Genomic DNA, 26,143 nt, shown 5'->3' on the forward strand with positions numbered 1-26,143 from the left:
CTACTTAATTCCTCAACAATCAAGGGATTCTCCACAGTAAATCTACTAGTGGCTACTGGATCAAAAACTTAACAAAACTTATTTTCTTAACTATGCTAAGTAAGTGAAGCTTGGAGAGACAAATCTCCATGTTGTCTCCTACTAGGATTCTAGCTTCTAAAGGACAGTGTGGTTAGAGGCTGGGAACTAGAAAGGGGCCATCGGATAGAAAAAATGAGGCTTCAATGGAGAAAGTGGGAATGGGAACCAAACATGGGAACCAGAAAAGGGGCAGGGGGAGTCAGGGAGCAGAAGGGTATGGGGGGAGTCGGGGAGCAGAAGGGTACAGGGGGGATGGGGAGCAGAAGGGTACAGGGGGGATGGGGAGCAGAAGGGTACAGGGGGGATGGGGAGCAGAAGGGTACAGGGGGGGATGGGGAGCAGAAGGGTACAGGGGGGATGGGGAGCAGAAGGGTACAGGGGGGGATGGGGAGCAGAAGGGTACAGGGGGGATGGGGAGCAGAAGGGTACAGGGGGGGATGGGGAGCAGAAGGGTACAGGGAGGACATGGGGAGCAGAAGGGTACAGGGGGGACACGGGGAGCAGAAGGGTACAGGGGGGACATGGGGAGAAGGGGGCAGGGGGGGTATGGGGAGAAGGGTACAGGGGGGTATGGGGAGAAGGGTACAGGGGGGTATAGGGAGCAGGAGGGTACAGGGGGGGTATGGGGAGCAGAAGGGCACAGGGGGGACATGGGGAGAAGGGTAGAGGGGGGACACGGGGAGCAGAAGGGTACGGGGAAAAGGGGAAGGCAGGGGATATGGGAAAGTGAGGGGAGGTGGAAATGCATGCATCTGAATTGAACATGTACAAACATGTTTCATGCGTATTTCCTCAATACTATATTTATATAGCATTTTCATTGTATAAGATACTATAAATAAAAAAGGTAAGTCAGTTTTACAGTGGTGGTAAGGATTCAAAAAAAAAACATATTCAACCATATCTAAAACACAAAGTTCTCCAATTTTCACATTGAAATATCTTCAGTTCCTTCTAAACTTCCACTTTCAGTAACAGTAGTAAAGTAGCAGGTGAATAGACAGGTTCTTAAGACAATCTGTGCCCTGACAGTTATAATGCAGGAAAGGAGATATGCTGAGGAAGAACAGATACAGTATGAGAATGCAGTAACAAGGCATGTGCTGAACAATCAGAAGCTCCTATACAGTGAGAGGGAACTACAAATGATTTCACAAAGCTGGTGCCATGTGAGCAGAACATGAAAGATGACTGGAATGACAGCAGATCAGAAGATGCAGAAAAGAATCAGGATACAAAGCAACACAATAAAGGGTTGGGACCTAAGTCTAATGCGAAGAATGTGGTGGGGAAGGCAAGAAATGAGACTCTAGGAGACTGTATCCTTCTTATACAGGGCCTTAGATGCTTTACTACTTATGCTAATAAGCATAAAAGCAATGTAAAATATTTGAAGGATAAGTGACAATCAGGTCCACATAATAAGTTCAAATATTAAAAATTCCTTTTCTTTGAAACAGGGTCTCACATTGTAGCCCGTGCTGGCCTTGAACTTGAGATCCTCCTGCCTCATCCTTCTGGGTAGGTGCTGGGATTACAAGAATTTACCACACTCTTTGCCTAAAAATTCTCATAAAATAAAGTGTCACAAAGCATAGGAGAAGCAAATATTCTAGTATCACTGTTACTACAATGATAAAATGTACAAAATAACAAAAACTATAATCACCGGATGTCTTTGATAGTCGCTCGCTTCAAGGGGTCCACCTGCAGCATGTGCATCAGCAGAGTGGCAACAGAACGGTTGAGATATTCCGGGATATAAAACACACCCCCTCGGATCTTCTTAAAGAGCGTAGGCACGTGCTCATCATCAAAGGGGAGGGTGCCACAGAGAAGGGCATACAGGATAACGCCACAGCTCCAGATATCAACCTCGGGACCTGCATACAGCCTGAGAAAGGAGAACACAAGCCTGAGTGTAGGTACCATTTCCCCTCATTGTTAGTATCCTGCTTCCATCCATGATAAAGCAAAACCAACTTGGTATATATTGCTATTTAAGGTCAACGAAATACATAGCAATTCCCAAACCTCAAAAATTACTCTTCATAGGAAATAACCAGCCTAATTAGCAACACAAACTTGCCAAAAGACTTACTTTTATTTGTTAAAAATTAATTATAAGTGCTAATTAAAATTTATTATACTTTCAGGCCAGGCATAATGGCACATGCCTTTAATCTCAGAATTTGAGAGGCAGAGGCAGGCAGATCTCTGTGAGTTTGAGGCCAGCCTGGTCTAGACAGTCCCAAGCCATTCAGGGTAAAACTCTGTTCTCAAAAACAAACCAACAAACAAAATTTACACTTTCTCTTTTATTTCTTTAAGGAAACATCAAAGTAAATAACCACAAACTAGAAAAAAATACAATAATACATACAGTGTTTTCCCCCTCAGAACTATTTCTGATATATATGATAGATATATATTTCTGATATTATATATATATATATATATATTGAACATATAACAAAATTTTTGTTCCTACCCCACATTTAAACAAAATTTGAGACATTAAAATACTTAACTGGTACTATATTGACAGTGTTTAACATTATCTTTCCTAAAAGATTTATTTATTTTTAAATTTTATTTTTATGTGTCTGAGTGTGTTGACTGCATGTGTGTCTATGTAGTACTTGTGTGTCTGATACTTAGTCCAGAAGAGGGCATCAGATTCTGTGGAATTGGAGTTGTAGGCAGCTAGGAGCCCTAATGTGAGTACTGAAATCAAGCACAGGTCCTCTGAAGAGCAGCAGGTGCCCTTAAGCACTGAGCTATCTGCCCGGCCCCGTATAACAGAGTCCCTACTGCTTTCTTTCAAAATCTCTTGCTAACTCAATGGACTAAGACAGTTTGGCTCTAGATAACCTTTGTCTGCGCCACACACCTCTATTTTTGTCTTACCCTTCTACTGTCCTACCGTTCCCCAGAAGCACACTACCAAAACCAAACGTTGGTCTGAGGTAACAAATTTCAACATTTCCAGTGGAAAGAACATGATCTGCTTCAATGGAATGCTGTCCCTAATTTACATCATCAGCTGTATCACCCAAGCATCTTACAAAATACTTGTGTTCTCTAAAACTTATCAGCTGAATTCTAACCTCGAACTGACGGTATGAGGAAGTGAAGATTCTAAGGAGATCTGAGGTGGACTCTCATGAAGACCCATACCCTTATAAAAGACTACCCAGAGAGATCCCATTCCCCTTTGAGCACACAGGCTTAAAGTTACAAACAGTGGGCAGTGAGGAATAGGCTGTACACACACCAAATCTTTGTGGAGCTCCCGAGCCATGGGACAGACCACCATTGTTTATAAGGCATGCTGTACGGTGCTCTGGTGCATTACATCCAAATGAACTAAGACTCTCACAATCTGCTACTTGCAGATACCTTCTCAATACTTTCTCTCAAGCATCCTGTGAACTTTTAAAACCAGACACTAGCCACTGTATAATGACTTGACTTCATCTCTGCAGCCTCTGTAAATATTTTATAATGTTCATTACCAATGAGCTAATTACATGAGAGACTTCAAAGTCACTCGTCTAGTTTAATTGCTTGAAATCATATTGTCACCCAAATTTCAGTCTTCCAAAGGCAAAATATAAAACAACTGCCTGAAGACTCTGCGAAATGTGTGAAAATACTACTATTAAATAACTATGTCTGTTAAATAAAGACACTGGCTTAAACTTTAGTAAATCCTTACTGATACTGACATTTTCTACAATACAATATAGACGCTGCATCAGATCTGTCTCAGTCATGGTCAATGAACAAAATGCATGAACACATTACAATGCCTACATGGAGCTTTAAAAAAATGTACTGTTCTGCCTATAATAAAAAAATAAATGAACAATTTGTTTCTACTATGTTAAAAAATCTTCTTCCAAAGGAAATTCAATGTTATTAGAATGGATACAAGGTCACAAAAATGCTCAATTATCACTACTAAACTCTTACCTTCCTGAGATGACCTCAGGTGCTGCATAGTTTGGCGATCCACAGCTAGTTCGTAGAAATTCGCCATCTGACATCATATTAGACAGTCCTAAAAATAAAAGCAATTTATCAGATGCTGAAAACTCTTAGTTGTTTCATGCTTCAGAAATCATATTCTTTCTTTATTTTAAAGAATAAGGTGGGTGGCAAGAGAGCTCACTGGGCCAAGATGCTTGAGCAAAGTTGACAACCTGGGTTCACTTCCTGGGTCCTGCCCGTCCCCGTCTCCCCCCCCCCCCACACACACACACACACACTCAGCTCTCCAGTAACAGGAGGCACTGTTAGGCTAGAAAGAGGTTATTTTAGGGACCTATGCTGTCACACAGAAAGCAACAGAGCAGCACATGTGTGAGTGGAATGAAGCTCACTGCATGAAAATTTTGACTCTTCACAAAAAAAGGTTCATTGAAATTATATCACTTTTTCAAAAATATAAGCACCAAATATTATCTACTTCTGTATACGAAGAAATAAAAAGGCTGCTAATTAAAACAAACAAAAAACAGTGCTTTTAAAAGTCTTTCTTAAAAGGTTGTAATTGGGCATTACATCTTTAATCCCAGCACTCAGGAGGCAGAGGCAGGTGGATCTCTGTGAGTTCGAGGTTCGCCTGGTCTACACAGGGAGTTCCAAGACAGCCAGGGCTACATTTGGTTTTAACTGTAATTAGCAGAGCTAATTACAAAGGAGTTTAGGACTCCTTTCTCACCCTAGCCCCCCACCAAGAAAACAAAAAACAAAACCCCCCAAAACAAAACAAGTATCATTTCCTTAGGAGGAAAGGAATATTGACTGGATCTGTCTTGACGTGGCTTTCTAACATGTTTTGGAAACTTTGGCCTTTTTTGTGTGGATTTAAATAAACAGAATAAGCCAGTTTGGAGACTGTAATTAATCCCTTTTCATGTTATAGGATTTGTGTGGTGAATGGAAGTCCTTAGCTCTCTAGGAGTAGTTACCGGTCCATTTTAAAGGTACTACACAGCTCTGAGCAAACATGGCGTAGCATACCAAAGTCAGCTATCTTAGCGTTCATCTGAGCATCCAGCAGCACATTCTCTGGTTTCAGGTCCCGGTGGACAACCATATGCCTGTGACAATAATCCACGGCAGACAGAATCTGCTGAAAGAGCCGCCGAGCTTCCACCTCTTCAACCTAGCATGCAGAAAATAAACCGCATCAAGACTATCTAGGACATCTATTATGCATTTTAGTTTCATAACCAGCCTACATACAACTAAGCAGGCTAATTTAGAACTGACTAATTAGAAATTCAACAAGTCAGACAAAGCAAACCAGCCAAAACTTTATCAAAGCTCAAAATATTATTCGATAGGTTTTGCTTTGCTAAATGGCAATGATATTTAATTTTCAACTAATATTGGATATACACAATGTTTTGAGGAATCAATAAAACCAACTAAAATAGAACTTATATGAAAATGCTAAGAAAAGAAAATAATTGAAGCTTCAACATGAGTTTATACAGAACAGATTGTAAAAAGCATAAGAATCTTTTGGCGATCAATTGGAATATAGTTTCCAAATCTGTGTCTCAAAAGGCATGATTCTCGGGAAAGAAAATATGTCCTGCATGTGTAGTTGACATTATTACAGAAATAACTGGAGGCACTGAAAATATCTTTGAGTTAGCTACTTCCCATGCTTTCCACTCTCTTAGCTTGGGGGTGGGAGTTGAATACTAGATGGTATGTCACTCACCCGCCCATGTTTACAGATGTAGTCGAATAATTCACCTCCAGACACATATTCCATGACCATAAAAAAGTCTGTTGGAGTGCTGATCACCTGGTAACTGTTTCACAAATAAGAAAGGGGGTTAATACAAAGTGGTGTTTCCACACTGATCAACCTCTTCCACTATTCTTGCTACAATTTCATATTCCAATAGTGTATAATACTCTAGGATGGCAACAGATTTACAATGTCAGCAAGCTAATGCCAGCACCATAGCAGGGAAGAACATTACAAACGTACCCTACATCCTGAGACTCTTAGACTCCCCTTCAGATTTCTGTTATCTTTGAAATCATCATAAACTATACTAAGAGAAAACACATCATGTGTAAATTAAATACATGAAAAACTGTCTGTAGAAATATTTTTCTTAGTTTTTTTTCTCCTTGAGATAGATGTTCATCATATAGAATCCAGGCTTACTCAAACTCATAATCTTCCCACTTCGGCTCCCACATTCTGGAATAACAGGTGTATACCACCATATCTGGCCTGGAAAAATACTTCTAATGGTAATCTTTAGTCTTCGAAGACACAAATAACAGGGTATCCCATTTCATGTAAAGCAAATGACTGTAACAGAAATACAGTGAGACTATTTCACATGAACTGTGGAAAGGTCGTTTTATTTAGGAACTCTAAAAGAAATAGTTTGATAAAGGCTATTTTGACAGGCATCCAAGTGATCAAACTGAAGAGAGTAGGTGGGAACACCTACTGTTATCAACTCATTTTTCTGATCTGTGTTATTGTTACTAATAACACTTGTGCTTATCCATTCTGGATGAGGCATGAATGAGATAATGAAACTCAAATAATCTTAGCTGCTGATCCTTTGGAATATACCACAAGACTTCATAGGATACTTCTGGGTTGAATTAAATCGTGAAGCCTCTAACTCCATAGCATATGCTATTACACACCAAAGGCCACCTTCCAAGTGTAAAAGGGGCAATTTGCTTGCACAGACATACTTACCTTGGCTTTACAACATACACCTCTCAGTTTGTAATTACATGTTTCATAATGATAATTTGATTAATGAATTTGCATCTGGCAAAGTACTTACAACAAACTATTTAAATTAATGTATAAATTACCATTTTAAAAAATGTTTGGCTCAATACCAAAATAATCTGAAAGTTAAAGGGGGGGCAAATTTTCAACCAATAAAATTTCAATTAACAAAGAAAAACAATTTTTGGAAAAAGAAGAGTCCTAGGAAAACAGCTTCATATTAGGGAGTTGGTAGAAAAGGCAAATTTCTGGATTATTAAAAGGTAACTTCTAAAAATTACATGGAAATATTACAAGGAATATAATGATGACTAATCATTCACACATAACAGTATTCTTTTAATGTAATGGAAATGAAAAATAATGTGCTTTAGGAATTTTTTCAGAAACATTTTTAATTAAGGGAAAAAGCAATTATCCAGACAATCTCTAAGCAATGTCCAGCTAGTAAGGTTACATGCATTTTTAAGCAATAAACACACAAACTAACACATGACTCAAGAAAAAAAATATTTCTGAAGTGACCCAAAAATCAACATTAATACACATCTGCACATCCCTGTTTGATGGTCATATCTATTAAGATTTTAAAATATTATTCATATTGACAAGTATAACAGAGTAAGATTTTTAATTTTAACTCAGTTGTATCAAAATGTAGTAATCATTATCCTGGACTGTTGACACTCATTTTTTTTAGTCTATGAGTGGTCTTTTCTTTAGTTGATTGCTGTTTTTAATAATATTCCAATAAGCAATACAAAAACCATCACCCAGACAGTACGGCAGGACCTTGCCAATCCCTCCCACGTGACCGTACAGAGAGCTGACCTCCACCAGGAAAGCCACTGGCCCATAGCCCTGTGCAGCCTTTTTAGTTTTATTTTGATATGTCAAAATATAGACATACATTTAACAGTGATTCATAGTCATCCATCTATCTTAAAGATTTAGATTTTAAATGGTATATAGTCTGTGATATTGGGGAACTTCTTTGAGAACCAGTCAATATTGCTGTGTTTTATAGCTATATGGCTGCTATATAATAGTCCACTATATTTATTTATTTATCCTTCTCTTGCCAAAGCCTATTTATTCATCTCTCTACCATAGAAGAGTACTGAGCTTATTTCTACAATTCTGCTACTATGTGCTACTTGAACATTTTTGTACATAAGATTTTTCTCTTGATAAACTCTGATGAGTTAGTTGAATTGCCAAGTTACAGTACATGTGAATGCTCAATTTCAGGTGCCAGTTGTTTTCTAAAGATAATTTGTGATGCTAACACAACTAGAAAGCTTGTGAATTATACAGTATCTAGTACTTGCAAAATATACACATTTCTTCTCCAAGAAGTGCTTACGTCTTTTGGAAAATTTTATTGGGTTGGTAGTGTTGTTCTTATTTATGTATGGACATAAAAAATCAATTATTTCCATAATAGTCTAGAAAATAGGATAAATATATCCTGATTACTAACTTTATAAAGCATATCTTTTTGACCACCAAATCACAATAAATTTCCTTTTTTTAAGAATTAGATCCAAATACTATCCATACATTTCAATTGGTTGATCTGTCTGTATAAATAGACTAGATAGTGTAACTGTAATTCTTGCTTGATAATTGTTTTGTTATCTATAATTTTACTATGTGAAAGTTAAAATCTTGCTTTTTGAAAAAAAAGAAAAGGGGAAGTGCTGTGAGATGTTCTGTAAATGTGTTACTCTGATTAGTTAATAAATAAAACACTGATTGGCCAGTAGCCAGGCAGGAACTATAGGCGGGACAAGGAGAAAGGAGAATTCTGGAAAGTAGAAGGCTGAGTCAGGGAGACATCACCAGCCGCCGCCATGAAAAGCGAGATGTAAGGTACCGGTAAGCCATGAGCCACGTGGCAACTTATAGACTAATAGATATTGGTTAATTTAAGATATAAGAACTAGATAACAAGAAGCCTGATGCAGCCATACAGTTTGTAAGCAGTATAAGTCTCTGTGTGTTTATTTGGTTGGGTCATAGTTTGCTTGCTTTTTCCAAAGGAAATCAGTTGGTTTGCCCTCAAGAGGATACCTTTACTTTTGCCCACACCTCCTGACTATTAAGAGTTGGAGAACTAAGCCAGGCGGTGGTGGCACATGTCTTTAATTCCAGCACTCAGGAGACAGAGCCAGGTGGATCTCTGAGTTTGAGGCCAGCCTGGTTTAGAGAGAGAGATCCAGGACAGGCACCAACACTACACAGAGAAACCCTGTCTCAGAAAAAACAAAAACAAAAAAGTTGGAGAACTGATCAGATTTCCATCTCATTTGTTTACCTTAAAGACTACCTCATACCGTGAGCCTCCTGCCACAGAAACAATGACTCTCTTTCTGAAATATAAGCAGTCATTGCTGCTTAGAGGGTAGATTCATCAATTCCTTAATTGAATATTAAATTACATCTTTTTTATGTATGTGGACATTTTGTCTGCATGTATATCTGCACACCAGAAGAGGGCATCAGAGTCCACAGCACTACAGTTACCAGACAGTTATGAGCCAACATGTAGGTGCTGAGAATTGAACCCAGGACCTCTGGAAGAGCAGCCAGTACTCTTAACCACTGAGCCACCTCTCCAGCCCCTTTCATTAAATCGTAAGTGTTGAATATTTGAACATCCTAAGAATAAACTGTGGTGCAAAGGAAAATTTCAGTCCAATCTTCCTCAGAATCCTAAGTTCAAGATCGATACCTAACAAGTTCAAGGCCATCTTAGAATACATAGTAGACCCTGCCTCAAAACAAACAAGCAAAGGAAACCAAACAAAAACCTGTAGCATACACTACTGTAACACAATACCACACATTGATCTCCTTGCTAACTCTCTCTCATTCTAAACCATCATTTTCCTCACTGCTATTGTTTTTACTTGGGGTATAGATACCACCTATGTATGATATGTCTAACAGATAGCCTCTAGGTTCCTAGACTTCCTTATTTCTAATTATCTTTCCTCCCACTACACACAGTCAACATCTCCATGGTCATAGATTTTCTAAGATTAACTCCTCCAATTATGTACTGAATTCTGTCCCCATACCTGCTAAGGAAGTTGGCTCCTACAATTAGTCCCACTTTCTCCTGCATCTATAGTTCCTTCTTGATTTAATCATTCTGCACTGTGGTACACAAACATCTATAACATTACCCATCTTTAAAAACACCCCCTTTAGACTGTACATTCCCATCTAGTGACTGTTCCTCTCTTTTCCTCCTATTGTCTACAGCTATTGTTTCTCTTCATCACATATCTTTCTTCATATCAGATTTTTGCCTTTAACATTCTCATATAAGATTTAATGGCCGGGCGGTGGTGGCGCATGCCTTTAATCCCATCACTCAGGAGGCAGAGCCAGGCAGATCTCTGTGAGTTCAAGGTCAGCCTGGTCTACAGAGTAACATCCAGGAAAGGCACCAAAACTACACAGAGAAACTCTGTCTCCGGAAAAGAAAGAAAAAGATTTAACAACCAGTAACCTCCACTTTGCTAAATCTAATAAGTCAATTCTCAGTTTTTATCTTACCCAATATTAGCAGTAAGAACAGTTGATAATCTGTTGAGATCAAGCTATATCTATATCCTAAGTTACTCCATACTGTATAAAAAAAATTATTTTGGGAGCTGGAGAGATGGCTCAGAAGTTAAGGGCATATACAGCTCAATGGGCCTGAGCTCAGTTCCCAGCACCACATATGGCAGCTCATAACAGCTTGTACCTCCAGCTGCAGGAAATCCAACCCTCTTCTGTACTTTAAGAGCACCTACAATCACATGTACACACACACACACACACACACACACACACACACACACACACACGCACACACTTAAAATAAAACAACTCCTAAAAGAAAAAGGAGAACGAAGAGGAAGAACTTGGGCGACACACCAGACCCAAGTGTATGACTCCCTCACCTGGATTCCATAGAGTGGGAGGTGCCTCGCTAGCACTGTGATGCCTTAAGTCCAAAAGCGTGTCATCTGACACCCAACATGCATATCAAGGATGAATGTCCCTGGCACCTCAGCTCAACCTGGCCTGCTGCTGTGGATGAGGCATACTCAATTGCTCTTAGTCACTGATCTACCTGGTGGTCCATTTGGACCTGGATTTGCTGTTCTTGCCTCAGTCTAGGTATACTGATGAAATCTTAGATTTCAACCCTGACTCTCCTATGGCCTCAGCAACAACTCCATATGGGCAGCTGGTTTGGGTTCCTTTGTCTTATTAACACACTCAATTTACATTTCTATTAGTACAATTTTGAAACTTCAGAACTCTATAGTAGCCTCCTTAACTTGCTCATTCTGTAAATACATGTGTGTGTGTGTGTGTGTGTATGAAAGAGAGGCTTAGAATTTACTGTGTACTAATATGATGTGAGAGTAAATATGGATGATTAAGATTAGAATAAAAGAACAGCCAGAGGTGGTGGCCCACACCTTTAATCCCAGCACTTGGAAAGCAGAGGCAGGAGAATCTCTGTGGGTTCTAGACAAGCCTGGTCTAAAGAGCAAGTTCCAAGACAGCCAGGGATAAACAGAGAAACCTTGTCTAGGAAAAAAAAAGGGGAAAAAACTTATTAGCTTCAACCAGATTACCAAAACAGATAGGGCTATCTGGCAAACTGTTATACTGAAAGGGCTGTATCTTGTGAATTTATTGCTATTCAATCATTTTGACAAATGAGAAGACACAAAAATGTTGACATCTAGGCTCCTGGCATAACAAGGTAAGGACATAGTTTTGTTTGTGAATATTCACTTGTTTTGTTTTAGGATACTAGATCTTCTGTCCTCCACCTTCACTGACTATTCATTTCATTCCCCTTTTTAGATTCCTGCTTATGTCCAGACAGAGTTAGTGTCTTGGAGCTCAGTCCTTGGACTAGTTCATCTATCTGCGGGTTCTTGATATTCTTATCCAGTCTTAGGGTATGCTATCTGTGGTGGTTAGAATAAAAACGGCCCCCATAGGCTCACAGGGAGTGGCAGTATTAGGAAGTGTGGCCTTGTTGGAGTAGGTATGACCTTGTCAGAAGTGTGTCACTGGGGGCAGGCTTTGAGTTCTCAGATGCTCAAGCCAGGAAGTGTCTCATTTTTCTGCCTGCTACCTGTGGATCCAGATATAGAACTCTCAGCTACCTCTCCAGCACCACGTCTGCCTGCATGCCACCATGTTTCCTGCCATGACAATAATGGACTAAACCTCTGAACTGTAAGCCAGCCCCAGTTAAATGTTTTCTTTATAAGAGTTGCCGTGGTCATGGTTTCTCCTCACAGTAATGGAAATCCTAACTATATAACACTATCTATCTATAACTTTCCCCTGAATTCCAGACTCAGCTATTCAAAAACATCTTTACTAGGATGCTTCCTTTCAGCTTCATAAAACCAAAGTCAAAGGTTTGTTACTCCCAATACCCCATCTCAAACCTGGTCTTTCTTCATGTAACCTTTCTCATTTAGTCAATGGCAACAATATTCTTTTATTTGCCCATATCAGGTACTTAGAGTTATTCTTCTTTCATAATCTGTTTTCTCTCAGTAAATGTTAACTCCACATTGAAAGCATTGACAGAACAGGCATACTACTCAACATCTACCACATGATGCTGTATCCCATACCACCATCACCTCTCACCCAGAGTACTGCAATTGACTCCTAACTTTTTTCCTTACTTCAGTACTTGCCCAAATACAGTCTACATGTTAAGTCAGATGACATCTCAGCTCTGGTCAACATACTTCAGTGGCTTTTCACCTCACTCAAGAGTGGAAGTTAAAGTCCTTAACAGTATTTGATAATGTCTTGTATAGTCTGGCTCCCCTTTATGTCTCTGATTTTATCACTCCAAACCTCTAGAAATCAGTGGTTCTCACCCTTCCTAATGTACCCCTTTAATACAGTTCCTCATCTTGTGGTGATCCCCAACCGTAAAATTCTTTTCATTACTACTTCATAACTGTAATTTTGCTACTGTTATGAATCAGAATGCAAATATCTGATATGTGACTCCTAAAGGGGTCACGACCCACAGATTGAGAACCATTGTTCTAGCTCATTCTGTTTCTTTGATTGCTGGAGTGTTCCGCTTCACATCCTTTTTATTGCTAGTCATTGTATATAATATTCCTCCTTCAGGTTCCTTACATCTTTACTGCATATGACACAGTTAACTATTACGGGTTTACTGCCTACTTCCCACTGCCCACTGCTCCCCATGCCTGTGCGTGAGAGTGCGTGCTCTGTGTGTGTGTGTGTGTGTGTGTGTGTGTGTGTGTGTGTGTGACACTAGCATTATTAGAGGCTGTCAATAAGCCTCTCAGTAGGAAGAAAACATGAGTGGGTTTTGTTTGGTTTTGTTTTTTTGTTTGGTTTTGGTTTTTCGAGACAGGGTTTCTCTGTGTAGCCTTGGCTGTCCTGGATCTTGCTCTGTAGACCAGGCTGGCCTTGGACTCACAGAGATCTGACTGGCTCTGCCTCCCGAGTGCTGGGATTAAAGGTGTGCACCGCCACCACTGCCCGGCCCGAGTGTTTTTCTTTTTTTTTAAAGTTCCGTTTTACAATTAAAGAGGATGTGAATGAATGACGTAAGCTCATGGCTGAAAAATCAAAGGTTTAAGCAGTGGGTTCATCTTTGCTAACTACTTGCTGGTGAAGTCTGAGGCTGTTCTGTAGCTACTTTAGAACAAGGTAACAATAACTCTAAACCAGAATGAGGCAAGAAATGTTAATAAATTACAGAAATAAGAACAAGACAACACTGATGAATTAAGTCAGAAACAAGACTTAAGCTCCATGATAACCACAGGTGTTTACTGTGCTGGTAGTTTTAATCATCAAATTGCTACAACCTAGAGTCACTGAGGAGGAAAACCCACTTGAGAAATTCTCCTGATCAGACTGGACCGTGTCTGTTGGGGACTGGGTGGTCATATTGTTAGCTGGTGTAGGAAGCCTCAGCCTGCGGGGGATGGCACCAGTTTATGGGCTGGGCCCTGAACTCTGCAGAGTGAAAAGGCTAGCTGAGCACAGGCGGGCGGCAGGCGGCAGGCAGCGGGGTGCTTCCATTTCTCTCGGCTCTCGGCTGTGGACATGTGTGACTAGCTACTGGTTCCTGAGTTGACTTCCCCTCAATAATAGACTGCAACCTGTAATTATACATGGGGTGAACCCTGTTCTCCCCTAAACTGCTTTCTGCCAGGATGTTTTATCACAGCAACAGAAATTTAACTAGAACAGTGGCGAATGCAATCTATGTCTCAAGAGCAGAACAAACTAGGTCACATTTCTTTCCCAAGGGGAGCTTTCAGGGTTAGCATCAGAGAGTGAGGTTGAAGCTTTAGGTCTGGCCATTTCAGGTTTCTCTTCTCATACACAACAGCTACCAAGCAGCAGCAAAAACCAGAGACTTAGCTTACACGCCACTGACGCCATTACAAACACAGAGTCAGGTCAGACGGGAGGAGGGCCAGCATCCCCACAGGCCTAGAGCCTTGGCATTAGGAAGCAAACACAGGATCGTGAGTTTGCTTAGGTTACACAGGATTGTGAGTTTGAGTGTAAGGTCAGCCTGGGTTACACAGAAGTTCTAGGCCAGCCTAGGTTGTACAGCAAGACTGTCATATATATATATATATATATATATATATATATATATATATATATATGTAAGAACTGTTTCAGTTAACCAGTTAACTGAGAACTACTCGGAATCAACTTTAGGAGAATCGGCTCATAGGAGGCCAATGCCTGCTTTTGTGCCAATGCTCATCACAAACTAGACATTCCACCAATGCCAACCATTACTTCTTACATGACACTATGAAGCACAGCATTCAAAAGTTAGACAATGAATGGGAGGAGAGGTGCATTATCCTTGATAGGTTATATTTTACACTAATCTTCCAAAACTTTTACATGCACACTCTAAAGTTATCTAACACCTGATACTGAACATAGTCTTCAAATCAAATACTGCCACATGATTCTATGTTTATGATGAAATGAACCTGAAGTAAGTATGATATAGCATTAAAGCATACTATAAAACTGAAAGTCTCAGGGAAATTGTGTCACCCAGTGGCACACAAAACCAAGTATTAGTCAGAAACAGTCAGTGGCACATTCTTGACGATGGCAAGATGGCACTGTGTGGGCTCCATCACCAAATATTTTAATTTGCAATAGTTAATTGACAAAAAGTGCAACAATAAAAAATAAATATTTCGCCAGGCGGTGGTGGCGCACGCCTTTAATCCCAGCACTCGGGAGGCAGAGGCAGGCGGATCTCTGTGAGTTCGAGGCCAGCCTGGGCTACCAAGTGAGTCCCAGGGAAGGCGCAAAGCTACACAGAGAAACCCTGTCTCGGAAAATAAATAAATAAATAAATAAATAAATAAATAAATAAATAAATAAATATTTCAAAGCCTGTAATAATTGTATCAACCACTCATTTTAGGAATTATTCCAAATGAGATTTTAGGAATTCACAAGCTAGGCATGGTAGCTCCTGTCCTTAATTCTAACACTTGGGAGTCAGAGACAGGAAGATCTCTGCAAGTTTGAGGCCAGCTTGGTCTACAATAGTGAGTTCCAGGAGAGCCAGGGCTTTCCTGCTTGGAGGAAAAACAAATCAAAAACAGCTATTTGTTCTAGCTTGCTTTTCTGTTACTGTGATCCAACACTGGCCAAGAGCAGCGTGGGGAGAAAGGGTTATTTCTTCTTACAGACTAGAGTCCATCATGGAGAGAAGGAACTGAAGGGACTCATAGTAGTCCCTGCAGGCAGGAGCTCAAGTAAAGACTGTAGAGAACGCTGCTTATGGGATCTCACTCTCTGACTTGTTCAGCTTGCTTTTCCATACAACCCAGGACTGTCTTCCCAGGGTTGGCACTGCCCACAGTGGGCTAGACCCTTGAATACCAGTCATTAATCAAGAAAATGCCCCACAGACATACTATAGGCCACACTGACATTCCTTAATTGAGGTTCCTTCTTCCCAGGTAACTCTAGCTTGTGTCCAGTTGACAAAAACTAAGGAGCATTGGTCTCCATTGCCTCCATACTTACGAGGCTGAAAACAACGCACATGCACCATCTTATAGTTCTGTGCATTGGAAGCTTGACATAAATTAAGATGTCTTATGGAGACTCAAGGAGCAAAGTCCATGTCTTTGAATTTTTGGCTTTTAGAGGCTATTCTGTGTTGTCTAATAGCCCCTTCCTCCATATTTTGTTTTTCTTTTGGTTTTTTGAGACAGGGTTTCTCTGTGTAGCTTTGGTGCCTGTCCTGGAACTCACTCTGTAGACCAAGCTGGCCTCGAACTCACAGAGGTCCACCTGGCTCTGCCTCCCGAGTGCTGGGATTAAAGGTGTGCGCCACCACCGCCCGGCTTCCTTCCTCCATCTTTTAAGCCTCCAGCAGCCAGTAGAGTTCTATTCACATCTGCCCATGATAACTTTGCTCAGAACTCTTTCTGACTCATCCTTCTATCCTTGTCTGCTACTTTGGAGGACCACTGTGTTCACATGGACTCTCAAGCTGTCCAGAACTACCTCTCTCCCTCTCTTAGTATAAGATGACCTGTAACCTTACTTTGTTTTTGCAATGTAACTGACACCATTCACAGGTTCTCGAGGTGAGGACACACATTTGGAGGGACATTATCCTCCAATCAAATAAACAATAGAACTCCATAGGATTAGCAAGTTGCTCCTGTTAAAACTGACATTCAAAGATTGCGAACTGAGGGTTTAAAAAAGAGCTTTGAAGTTGTAAGTGGAAAGTGGGAAAGGGAGACTGTAGGGGAAAGAATAAGGTAGATTTGATCAAAACACATATGCATGTATAAAATTCTTAAACAATATAATAATTTTTAAAAAGATTGCTTACTAGCTAGGCAGTGGTGGCTCACACCTTTAATCTCTGCACTTGGGAGGCAGAGGCAAGTGGATATCTGAGTTTGGAGCCAGCCTGATCTACAGAGAGTATTCCAGGACATCTCTGGTTACACAGAGAAATCCTGTTTCAAAAAACAAAACAAAACAAAACAAAAAAAAAAGATTGCTAACTAATTTTAGGTTAAATATAAATTTATTCTGCTCTCAAAACATTAGCAAACAAAATCTAAAAGATACTAATATCTTTACAATATTCTTAAATAGACTTTCTTATGCAGCAATCTTATTTGAATTAAGATATAGACTGACTCTCTATTTCTACTACTAAATTCACTAAATAATTTGGCTTTACATAGCACCATATTGGGTTTATATCTAGCTATTGTTTTACATACCCGAGTAACAATATATAAATTTAACTGGGTAAAACCATGGATCCACAAATTTACTTTTCTAGTTGTTTATCCCTGTTAGTAATGCTGTCTTCTTATCTATAAAGTAAGCCTACCTTATAGACTTGCCGTAACGATAATATGGAGTTATAAATGTAGAATGCTCAGCATAGTTCCTGCCTACTATCAAGTACTCCTTGAGTAAAATTAACATTTATTTCATAAAAACTGTAATTAAGCTTTAAAGTAAAGATAATTTTCTGTTTCTAGAATGCTACATTATTTGCTACAAAACTAGAACTTTAAACAACATAACAGAATATTACTGCATACTTAATGTCTAGATTTTCTACATATCTAATTAAATTAGTTAAAGTATCTTTCAATTTTACTAACATATCTATTTATCTATTTATTTATTTATGGGCCAATTTTACTATACAGCCCAGGCTGGCCTCAAACTCATGCCCCTCCAAGTGAGATCATAGCAATGTGCTACCACACCTGGTCTGACATTACTTTTTTAAATTAAAAACAGAAGAAACAAAGCAAAACAAAAGAACCAGCCTCAGAACAGCAAATGCCCAAGTGATTTTCTGAGGAGTACTAATGGCCCAACTCCCAAGGCTCTGCTCACCACTGAACCCTACCCATTCTGAAGCACTGGCTTTAACTCTAAACCGAGTGTGTGCGCTGAGGAACTGACAGAGGGAAAATGAATTAACACTGAGTGTGAGCATGAAAACTGGCGTTTCTAAAGTTAACTCAAGATATTTATAACATTTTGTTGTAACTATTTTAGGACATTTCTTTTATATTTTCAAACACAAAAATACTTACAGTTTGATAATATGAGGATGACGAAAGAGTTTAAGATTTTGAATCTCTCGTTTTATTTTTCCAACAACATCTAAACTGCGAATCTTCTGTCTATTTAAGATCTTAACTGCCACTTTATGGCCTGTCAACTGGTGTTCTCCAACTAAAGAAAAGAGAAAGAGAAATGCGGCTGTCGTAAGAACAGAATTATCGTGCATTTTCCGAATGTGCCCAAAGCTTGTTTACTCATGGACCTATTTCAGCATCACAGGATACACGGGCCTGAAGTGCTCTTCTTTTGCCTCTGCCTCTTCCCCTTAAAAAAGAATGCCTTCAACACAGAAGCCATGCTTTAGTCATCTCAGCATCTTCAGTAAAGCAAAGAAATGTTACTTCAATCTTACTAGAAAGCATTGCTAAATTCTGTAATCCTTCATAAAAATATTATAGAACATCTTTTAGACAGAATAGAATTCATTATATTTTTCCTTATTTCTCATCTTTTATTTAACATCATCATATTTATTACAGAAGAATAAATAGTTTCTGTAATAAATGTAAAGCAATTTAATTACTGTTCAAAATTCAAGCTATACCAATCTCTCTCCTTCACATACCATCCATTACTCCCTTTGGTTCAGGGTCATGCTAATCTCTGGAGTGGGGCAGTTCTAGTGGTTCTGCTAAGGGAGCACTCTCATTCCCCGTTGGTTAGCACCACTCTCTCTTAGGTGGTCTCTCTTCTGTTCTCTACTGGCCCTTTAAGGATTAATACCTGCAGGTTTCTAACCTACGTCCATGGTAAACGCTTGAGTCATCTCACAGATCTCTCATCCACACTTACTCGATGAAGTATTATTATTCTCCAGGGATAAATACAACCTAATTCACAGAAAAGCTAAATAGTTTGTCTAACTAAAGTTACATGCTAAGTGGAGGCACCACATGTTACCCAGAGGTATCTTACTTCAGAACTAAAATTTTAACCACATAATTCAACAATACTATCTATGTATTTGTGATAAAGTGATGCAAATATTAAATGGATTAATTTATGAACTGCATTTCTTGTTAGGGGACATTATTTTATTTTTATAACTTCATAACCATTTTAAACACTTTTTTAAAAGTTTAAAAATTCCATATAAAGCAAACTAATTAGTAAAAATAATGTTCAAGCAACATCAATTTTACTAGCATTTCACAATGCTTCCAGGACTTAAGGAAAACTTTGATTTTCATGGACTATACAATGAAATGGCCTGAGTAGTGTATCACGTACCCTGGAAATTTGATAACACCCAAACACTCGCCCACATGGCCCAACAAGTATGATTTTGTCTTCAAATCCACTATGGCCTCAAGGAAAGTAAAGACTGCCATCCCTTATCACTACAATGGGACAAGATTCAGTTTCTCTTTCTCCACAGAGTAACTAAAAGTACTGTCTAATGAGAAAACAGGTAACTTTTCCAAGTCAAAGAAGGCCATTGACTCTCTGATGGTTAGTCCAACAAGCTGACTGAATAAATATTTGAGAGGTTAGTAAAGTACAGCTCTGGGTATGTCTGTGAAGGCATTCCAAAGATAATTAAAACAGAAGACACTGACCTAATCAATGGATAAATGCCTTGATAGATTTATACTACCACAATACAGGTGAAAGAGGGGGTAAGAGGTGTGCCTCTCGGAGGAGGTAGTCATGGGGACGTGTCTTTAAGGCTGCAAGTCACTTCTGGTCTCTCTTTTTCCTTTCTGGTTGATAAAATATTAACTACTCTGTTCTAACCTGCCCTTCCAGTCATAGTGGGCTGGCACCTCTGAAACCAGGAGCCAAAATAAATAATTCCTCCCTACATGTTGTTCCCAGATATTTTGGTCATGTGATACAAAGTATCCAACATGAAGTCTATTGGCCAAGCAGATGGGTCTTTGTTTTACTATCATCACAGGGTTAATCTGCAAACAAAAGCATGAGGGGACTGACTCAGAAGAGAATACGACTTCTTTGCCTCTGAGGAAAAACTGACTCGCTTATCTTTATACATGAAGAAAATTTCCCACATGAAACACTGAAAAAGAAATGACATTTTCCCTAGAAATGGTTACATAAACAGATAATAAATTAAGTAAAAGTCTGAAGTTAAAGTAATCAAATACATTGAGAATTCCTCCTTTTTGATGAATTACACTAGCCTTTTTCCTAATAATTCCTTCAGTGACTTGGTGCTTAACTATAATAATTTACATATAAATAATCTGTCATACTTTCCCCTGGAAGCCAAGTGAAAGTCCTAGAAATTTTTTAACAAATACACAAACAAGACAAAAAAATATCTTTAATGTATGTAGCAGACATAAACTTTCCTTTATGGAAATCAAATGTTTGCATTCATCAAAGTTTTATTTCCAATCATTTAATCAATTTAAAGTTTAATAAATCCAAAACATTTGCTAGGCATCTTTTATGAGCAATGGCTTGTTGATCATACACACAAAGAGATTTGTATTAGGTTTCATAGAATCAATGGGGAACAACTACAGCCATAAAATAACTGAAATAAATTTTATGTGGTATTTAATATGCCTTGTTTGTAAAGGGTAGTTGAAAACAGGATGGACAAACTTGCCATAGCACCATTTTACAAAAGCAAATATTCAGATCACATCTGCTTTCTGGTACAATAAGAACACTCACCCACTAACAACTTTGTAACGAGAGCCCACTATGATAAAGCACTGTACTAATCACACTGGCAGTCCACTTGGGATAGAGTGGTTTTATTGCACTGCTAGCTGCCAAGCAATATCTACTGTCCTTTATATCCCAGGCACAAATCCCAAATTACACCCACACACATGACTAGCAAAAGGAGAGACAGCAAGCTACACCTGTGTCTGGGTGTAGCCATGTCTCAGCAGCTTCTCCATCTCAAAGTCTGGAACTTAAAAGCCTCTAGTCTGCTGGATCAGGCCCTCTAAATAGGTGAGACAGTTGATTGGCTTGATCAGTTTGGGAGGCAACTAGGCAGTGGGACCAAGTCCTGTGCTCATTGCAGGAGATGGCTGTTTGAAACCTGGAGCTTATGCAGGGACACTTGGCTCAGTCTGGGAGGAAGGGACTGGACCTGCCTGGACTGAGTCTACCAGGTTGATCGCAGTCCTCGGGGGAGGACTTGTCCTGGAGGAGGTGGGAATGGAGGGTAGGCTGGGGGTAATGAGAGGGGGGGGGAGGGGGGAGAATAGGGGAACCCATGGCTGATATGTAGAACTGAATGGTATTGTAAAATTATATATATATATATAAACAATAAAAAATCTTTCTTAAAAAAATAAAAATAAAAAGCCTCTGGTCTGAGCCCAAGGTCAGTCATGTATCCAGGAGCAACAGGAAGAGAGGGCTAACAGACATGATGACAGTTTGAACCATCTGCCAGAATTTTACAGGAGAGTTACATACTACCATCTTGTTTAAGTCCCTCTATTTTTTTTTTTTTTTGAGACTTTCATACAAGTATACAATGTTGAAGTTCGGCAGTTGTGAGCCGCCTGATGTGGTGCTAGGAACCGAACTGAGGTTCTCTACAAGAGTGGTCTGCACTGTTAACTACTGATCCACCTCAACAACATATGCAAAGTGTTTTGCGCAAACCCACCCTAACCCACATTTCTCACACCATTTCTCCATCTTTAATTCATATGCTGCTTTTGTTTGTTTGTTTAACTCTGTAGTTCCTTTGGTGCTGCCAGTATGTGAGGGTAGAACCATTTCCGTGAAGCAAGGGCCAGCTACCAGGATCTGCATCCCTGAAGAAAACTGACTGACCTTCCCAAGCAGTCAATAGTTTGTCAACTATGAGTGGGACTTTGTGGACTGCTTCCCCATTCGTGCTGGGTTTTTGCTACACTGAGTTTGTGTGGATCTTACCTACACAGACACAGCTACTGTGAGTTTTGAAGTTCAGCAGCCCTGTCGTGTCTGGAAAACACTGTTTGGCAGTAGTCCTCCATAACCTCTAGTTTTTACCTTTCTGTGCATGATGTTCTGAGTCTTGGGAGGAGGAAGTATGATATGGATGTCCCATTTAGACTTAAAGCACTCCAGTTTCTTATTCTCTGTACTGTGACTGGTTTTGGGTTTCTGTATTAACTGTCATCTACAGCAAAAAGAAGCTTCTTTGATGAGAGCTGAGAGCTACAATAATCTATGGGTATAATGGCAAGTATTTAGAGGGCAGTTTGATATTATGTCAATTTAGCAACGTAATAGTATTAGGTTCTCCTTTAGAGCCTATGGTCTACCCTGCAATGTGTTTTGGTCCCAGTTAACAATACCAGGTATGAGTTCTATCTTGTGGGTCAGGCCTTAAATTCAACCTGAAAGTTGATGGTTACTTTCATAGCATGCATGCCACTATACACAGGTGGGCATATCTTGCCAGGATTGTCATTAATGTAGCTCCCAGGGTTCACAGCTGGACAAGATATTGATGGCTCTTCTCTCTCAGTAACCTGCATCGCACCTTCTGGCAATACGAAAGCTAGCCAATTCAGATGACGCTTTCAGGTCAGTACCAGCTTGATTTCTCTCTCATGACTCAAGTATGAGGTGACTGACTTCAACACTCAATACCCTTCTAATTCCTGGTGGGCAGCAAAGAGCAATTACAATAGCCTGAACTGTTTGGGGGAGTCTATGGGACCCCACTGACCAACAAGTTGAAGAGAGGTAGGACCTTTTATTCAGTTAAAGAGGGTAGACCCTTTTATCAAGTTGAAAAGAATAGGCCCTTTTAGCAAGTTGAACAACAGCTGTATTTTTATTTTCTGCAGATTTCTGCCGCCATTGAATTTAAATACTATTATTCAGAACACTTTAAAATTCCTTTCAGGGGCTCTTCTGACCTCCACATGCATGCTATGGCATGAACACACATCTTATATGCACACATTCATATACACGCAATAATTAACTTCAAATATTCAGTTTTGCTGTAACATCCATTAATAATCCCTTCTGGTTTCTTAAATTCTAGACAAATTCACAAAATACTTTCTAAAACCAAGAAGCACTGGGGAAGGAAATCCAAAATCACCCAAACTATACCTGAATTATGCCTTTTATGATTTCTGTTTCTTATCTGTTTGTTTTGGGCTTGGGGGGGGGGGGTTGTTGACAGTCTCACTCTGTAGCTCTGACTAGCCTGAAACTCACTATGTGTGCAGACCAGGCTGGCCTCAAACTTGTAGCAATCCACCTGCCTCTCCCATGCCCAGCCCTCTGTTCTTTTCTGAGGGCCTGTCCTCCAACCCGTGTCTTGGTTACTGCAAGTCTGAGAGGCCTGCACCATCACATCTGACTTACAGCTCTGTGTTTTACCAGGTGAAGAGTATCACACCGAAGGAGGACTGGAAATGACTTTGCACTGTTCTAGAAAACAGAATTAGGAATTACTTATTAGAAATTCAAGTACCTAATCTACCAGGCTGAGCTGAATCCCCAAGGAAGTCCTTGCCTTGGAGGAGGTGGGAATGGGGGAGGTGGATTGTGGGGAGGAGGGAGGACAGGGGAATCTGTGACTGATATGTAAAATTAAATTATAAAATTAAAAAAATAAATTAATTAATTTAAAAAATAGAAAAAGAAAAAGAAATTCAAGTACCTGAGTCATCCATTCTGCAAAGGTTCTCCTGGCCTCCATATTCACTACACTGGCCTAGACTGGAAAAACACATTTTTCTAAGTAACTACGTTCCTTAAATATAGCCCCATGGGTTATTCACTACTTCACATTTACTTGATCCTTGGTCATTGTTCCATATTAGACAGGAGAGAGTCAAGTCAGGCTCCTCACAGACTTTGCCTAAGGACACAGGGGCTGGAAATGGGCACAGAATGGCTATCAATTTGTTTATGTCACCCAACCAGTAAGTAATAAGTGGCAGAGACGGAAAAACAGGCAACATATTTCATGAATCAGCACTCTCAACTACATCATTGAGGATTCAAATGGGAAGCTCAGCCATTTGTCAGGATTGCCATAAATAAGATAAACCCTACACTAAGCAAAAGGTTTCACTAAATCAAGCCTAATTCTCCTTCCAACTCTTCAGATCTTTTTAATTATATCCCCCAAGGATCATCCTATCCTGGAGGATATAAACCTTTTAAGGCTTTCCCCATCTCCTGACAATTTAGTCTGCCATTTTCTGAAAGCTTTCCAGTTCTCAAACTGTTTTCTTAATGCACAAAGTACAAAACTTTACTCAGCTGGATTAAGAAGGTATAAATATGCCAACTGTTTTATATAAAGACAATATTGTAATTTTTCTAATTTTCAATTAGCAGTACCAGATTAAATCAGATTTTTTTTTTTAATCTCAAGCACATAGTCTGTACAATTTAATAAATTATAGTTTGGAATTCCACATGAATTCATACCATAACTTCCTTATTTAATTTTAAGATATGATTTTAAATATTATATCTAACAAAGACAGAATCTTTCACTGACCCTATAGTAGCCAGAGTGGCTGCTATCAAGCCCTGAAGATCTTCCTGTCTCCACCTCCCCAGAGCAAGGACTATAGGTGCTACAACAACTGATTTAAAAAAAAATAGATGCTAAGGATAAAACTCGAGTCCCCATGCTTGTATGACAGTCTTTTAGTAAGCCATCACCTCATGCCTCAAACAAAGCTCTTTGTGAAAAAATACACTATATATTCCCAAATACAATCTGATGGGTTTATTACATTTATTTATTCATTTGTATAGACCCTACACAAGTAAGTCTGATTTTTTTAAATCAAAAGTAATACATTAGAAAAAAAGATTCTTCTTTAAATTTAATTCTGGAAGTCCTTATTAAGAAGGTACTTTGGAAATTTTTTTGAACAGCAAATGACTATGTCCCTAAAATACATTTTCTGAGAAATGTATCATTAGCAACTGAGAGAAAACATCTGATAAAATCAATTTTAAAACTGTTTATGAGCCGGGCAGTGGTGGTGCATGCCTTTAATCCCAGCATTTGGGAGGCAGAGCCAGGTGGATCTCTGAGTTCGAGGCCAGCCTGGTCTACAGAGCGAGATCCAGGACAGGCACCAAAGCTACACAGAGAAACCCTGTCTCAGAGAGAAAAAAAAAAGAACAAAAAAAAAACCTGTTTATGAAGGACATGGTACCACTGAAGAGTGAACGTGCATTTAAGTACATAGAATGCATCCTAAATAAGCCTTCCAAAGGCAACTAGTGAGCTGGCTCAACAGTTAACAAAAGTAGGCACTGCTCTTCCAGAGGACCTGACTTTGGTTCCCAGGACATGACATCAGGCCACACACAATTCACACAACTGCAATTCCAGGTTGGAGGATCTGACACTCTCTTCTGGCCTTTATGGGTACTAGCACTCACATGCACATACCTAGACAGACAGAGACAGACAGACAGAGACAGACAGACAGAGACAGACAGACAGAGACAGACAGACAGACACACACACACACACACACACACACACACACACACACACACACACGATTAAAAATGAACTGAATCTTTAAAGGGTCTTTTAAAGATCACTTTAAAAGTAATATACTATGAAGTTTAACACAGTAGGAATATCATAAGCATAAATGAGTAAGACGTAAAAAACTCTGCAGCTGAAATGTTATAGTAGTGCCACAGTATCACACTTTAACTCAAAACTATCACAGAAAGCTTAATAAATGGAAGCAAATGTACTCCAGAAACCCATAGTGATTCCAAACAGTAGTCTTGGAACCACAAAACAAATGTTAATAATTAAAAAAGAAATACACACAAAAACAAACAAAAAACCCACATATTTCTGACAGCTAAGGTAGTACTAAAAATTTTATAGCAGTAAGTGCTCATATAAAGCAAAAAAGATTTAAAGTAAACAGCCTTGTAAGGCATTTCAAGGACTTAGAAAAGCAAGAAAAACACAAAATGAGAAAGAGAAAGAATAAAAGTCAGAGCAGAAATAAACAAAACAGAAAAACAGACTCAAAGGGTAAACAAAATGGGGGTTTGGTTTTTTAGATTTTTTTAATTTTACAAACTATTATTAAAAAA

The 26,143-nt window shown here is 39.3% G+C and overlaps 1 protein-coding gene across 2 annotated transcripts in view; it reads right to left on the bottom strand.

Annotated features, from left to right (window-relative positions):
* The window catches only part of Prkaa2 (protein kinase AMP-activated catalytic subunit alpha 2), a 58,886-nt gene that overhangs the window by 10,956 nt on the left and 21,787 nt on the right, over positions 1–26,143 (bottom strand). The window contains exons 2-6 of one of the 2 annotated variants that reach the window (XM_028887964.2): positions 18,064–18,205; positions 5,825–5,918; positions 5,113–5,257; positions 4,060–4,147; positions 1,751–1,975 (exon numbers count right to left, since the gene is read on the bottom strand). In XM_028887964.2, the coding sequence (XP_028743797.1) occupies positions 1,751–1,975; positions 4,060–4,147; positions 5,113–5,257; positions 5,825–5,918; positions 18,064–18,205 (694 nt within the window). The remainder of the gene's footprint in view (positions 1–1,750; positions 1,976–4,059; positions 4,148–5,112; positions 5,258–5,824; positions 5,919–18,063; positions 18,206–26,143) is intronic. The other variant, XM_037202764.1, reaches the window with a different exon arrangement.

The sequence above is a fragment of the Peromyscus leucopus genome, chromosome 2 (genome assembly GCF_004664715.2).
Source record: "Peromyscus leucopus breed LL Stock chromosome 2, UCI_PerLeu_2.1, whole genome shotgun sequence".
In the NCBI taxonomy this organism is placed as follows: Eukaryota; Metazoa; Chordata; class Mammalia; order Rodentia; family Cricetidae; genus Peromyscus; species Peromyscus leucopus.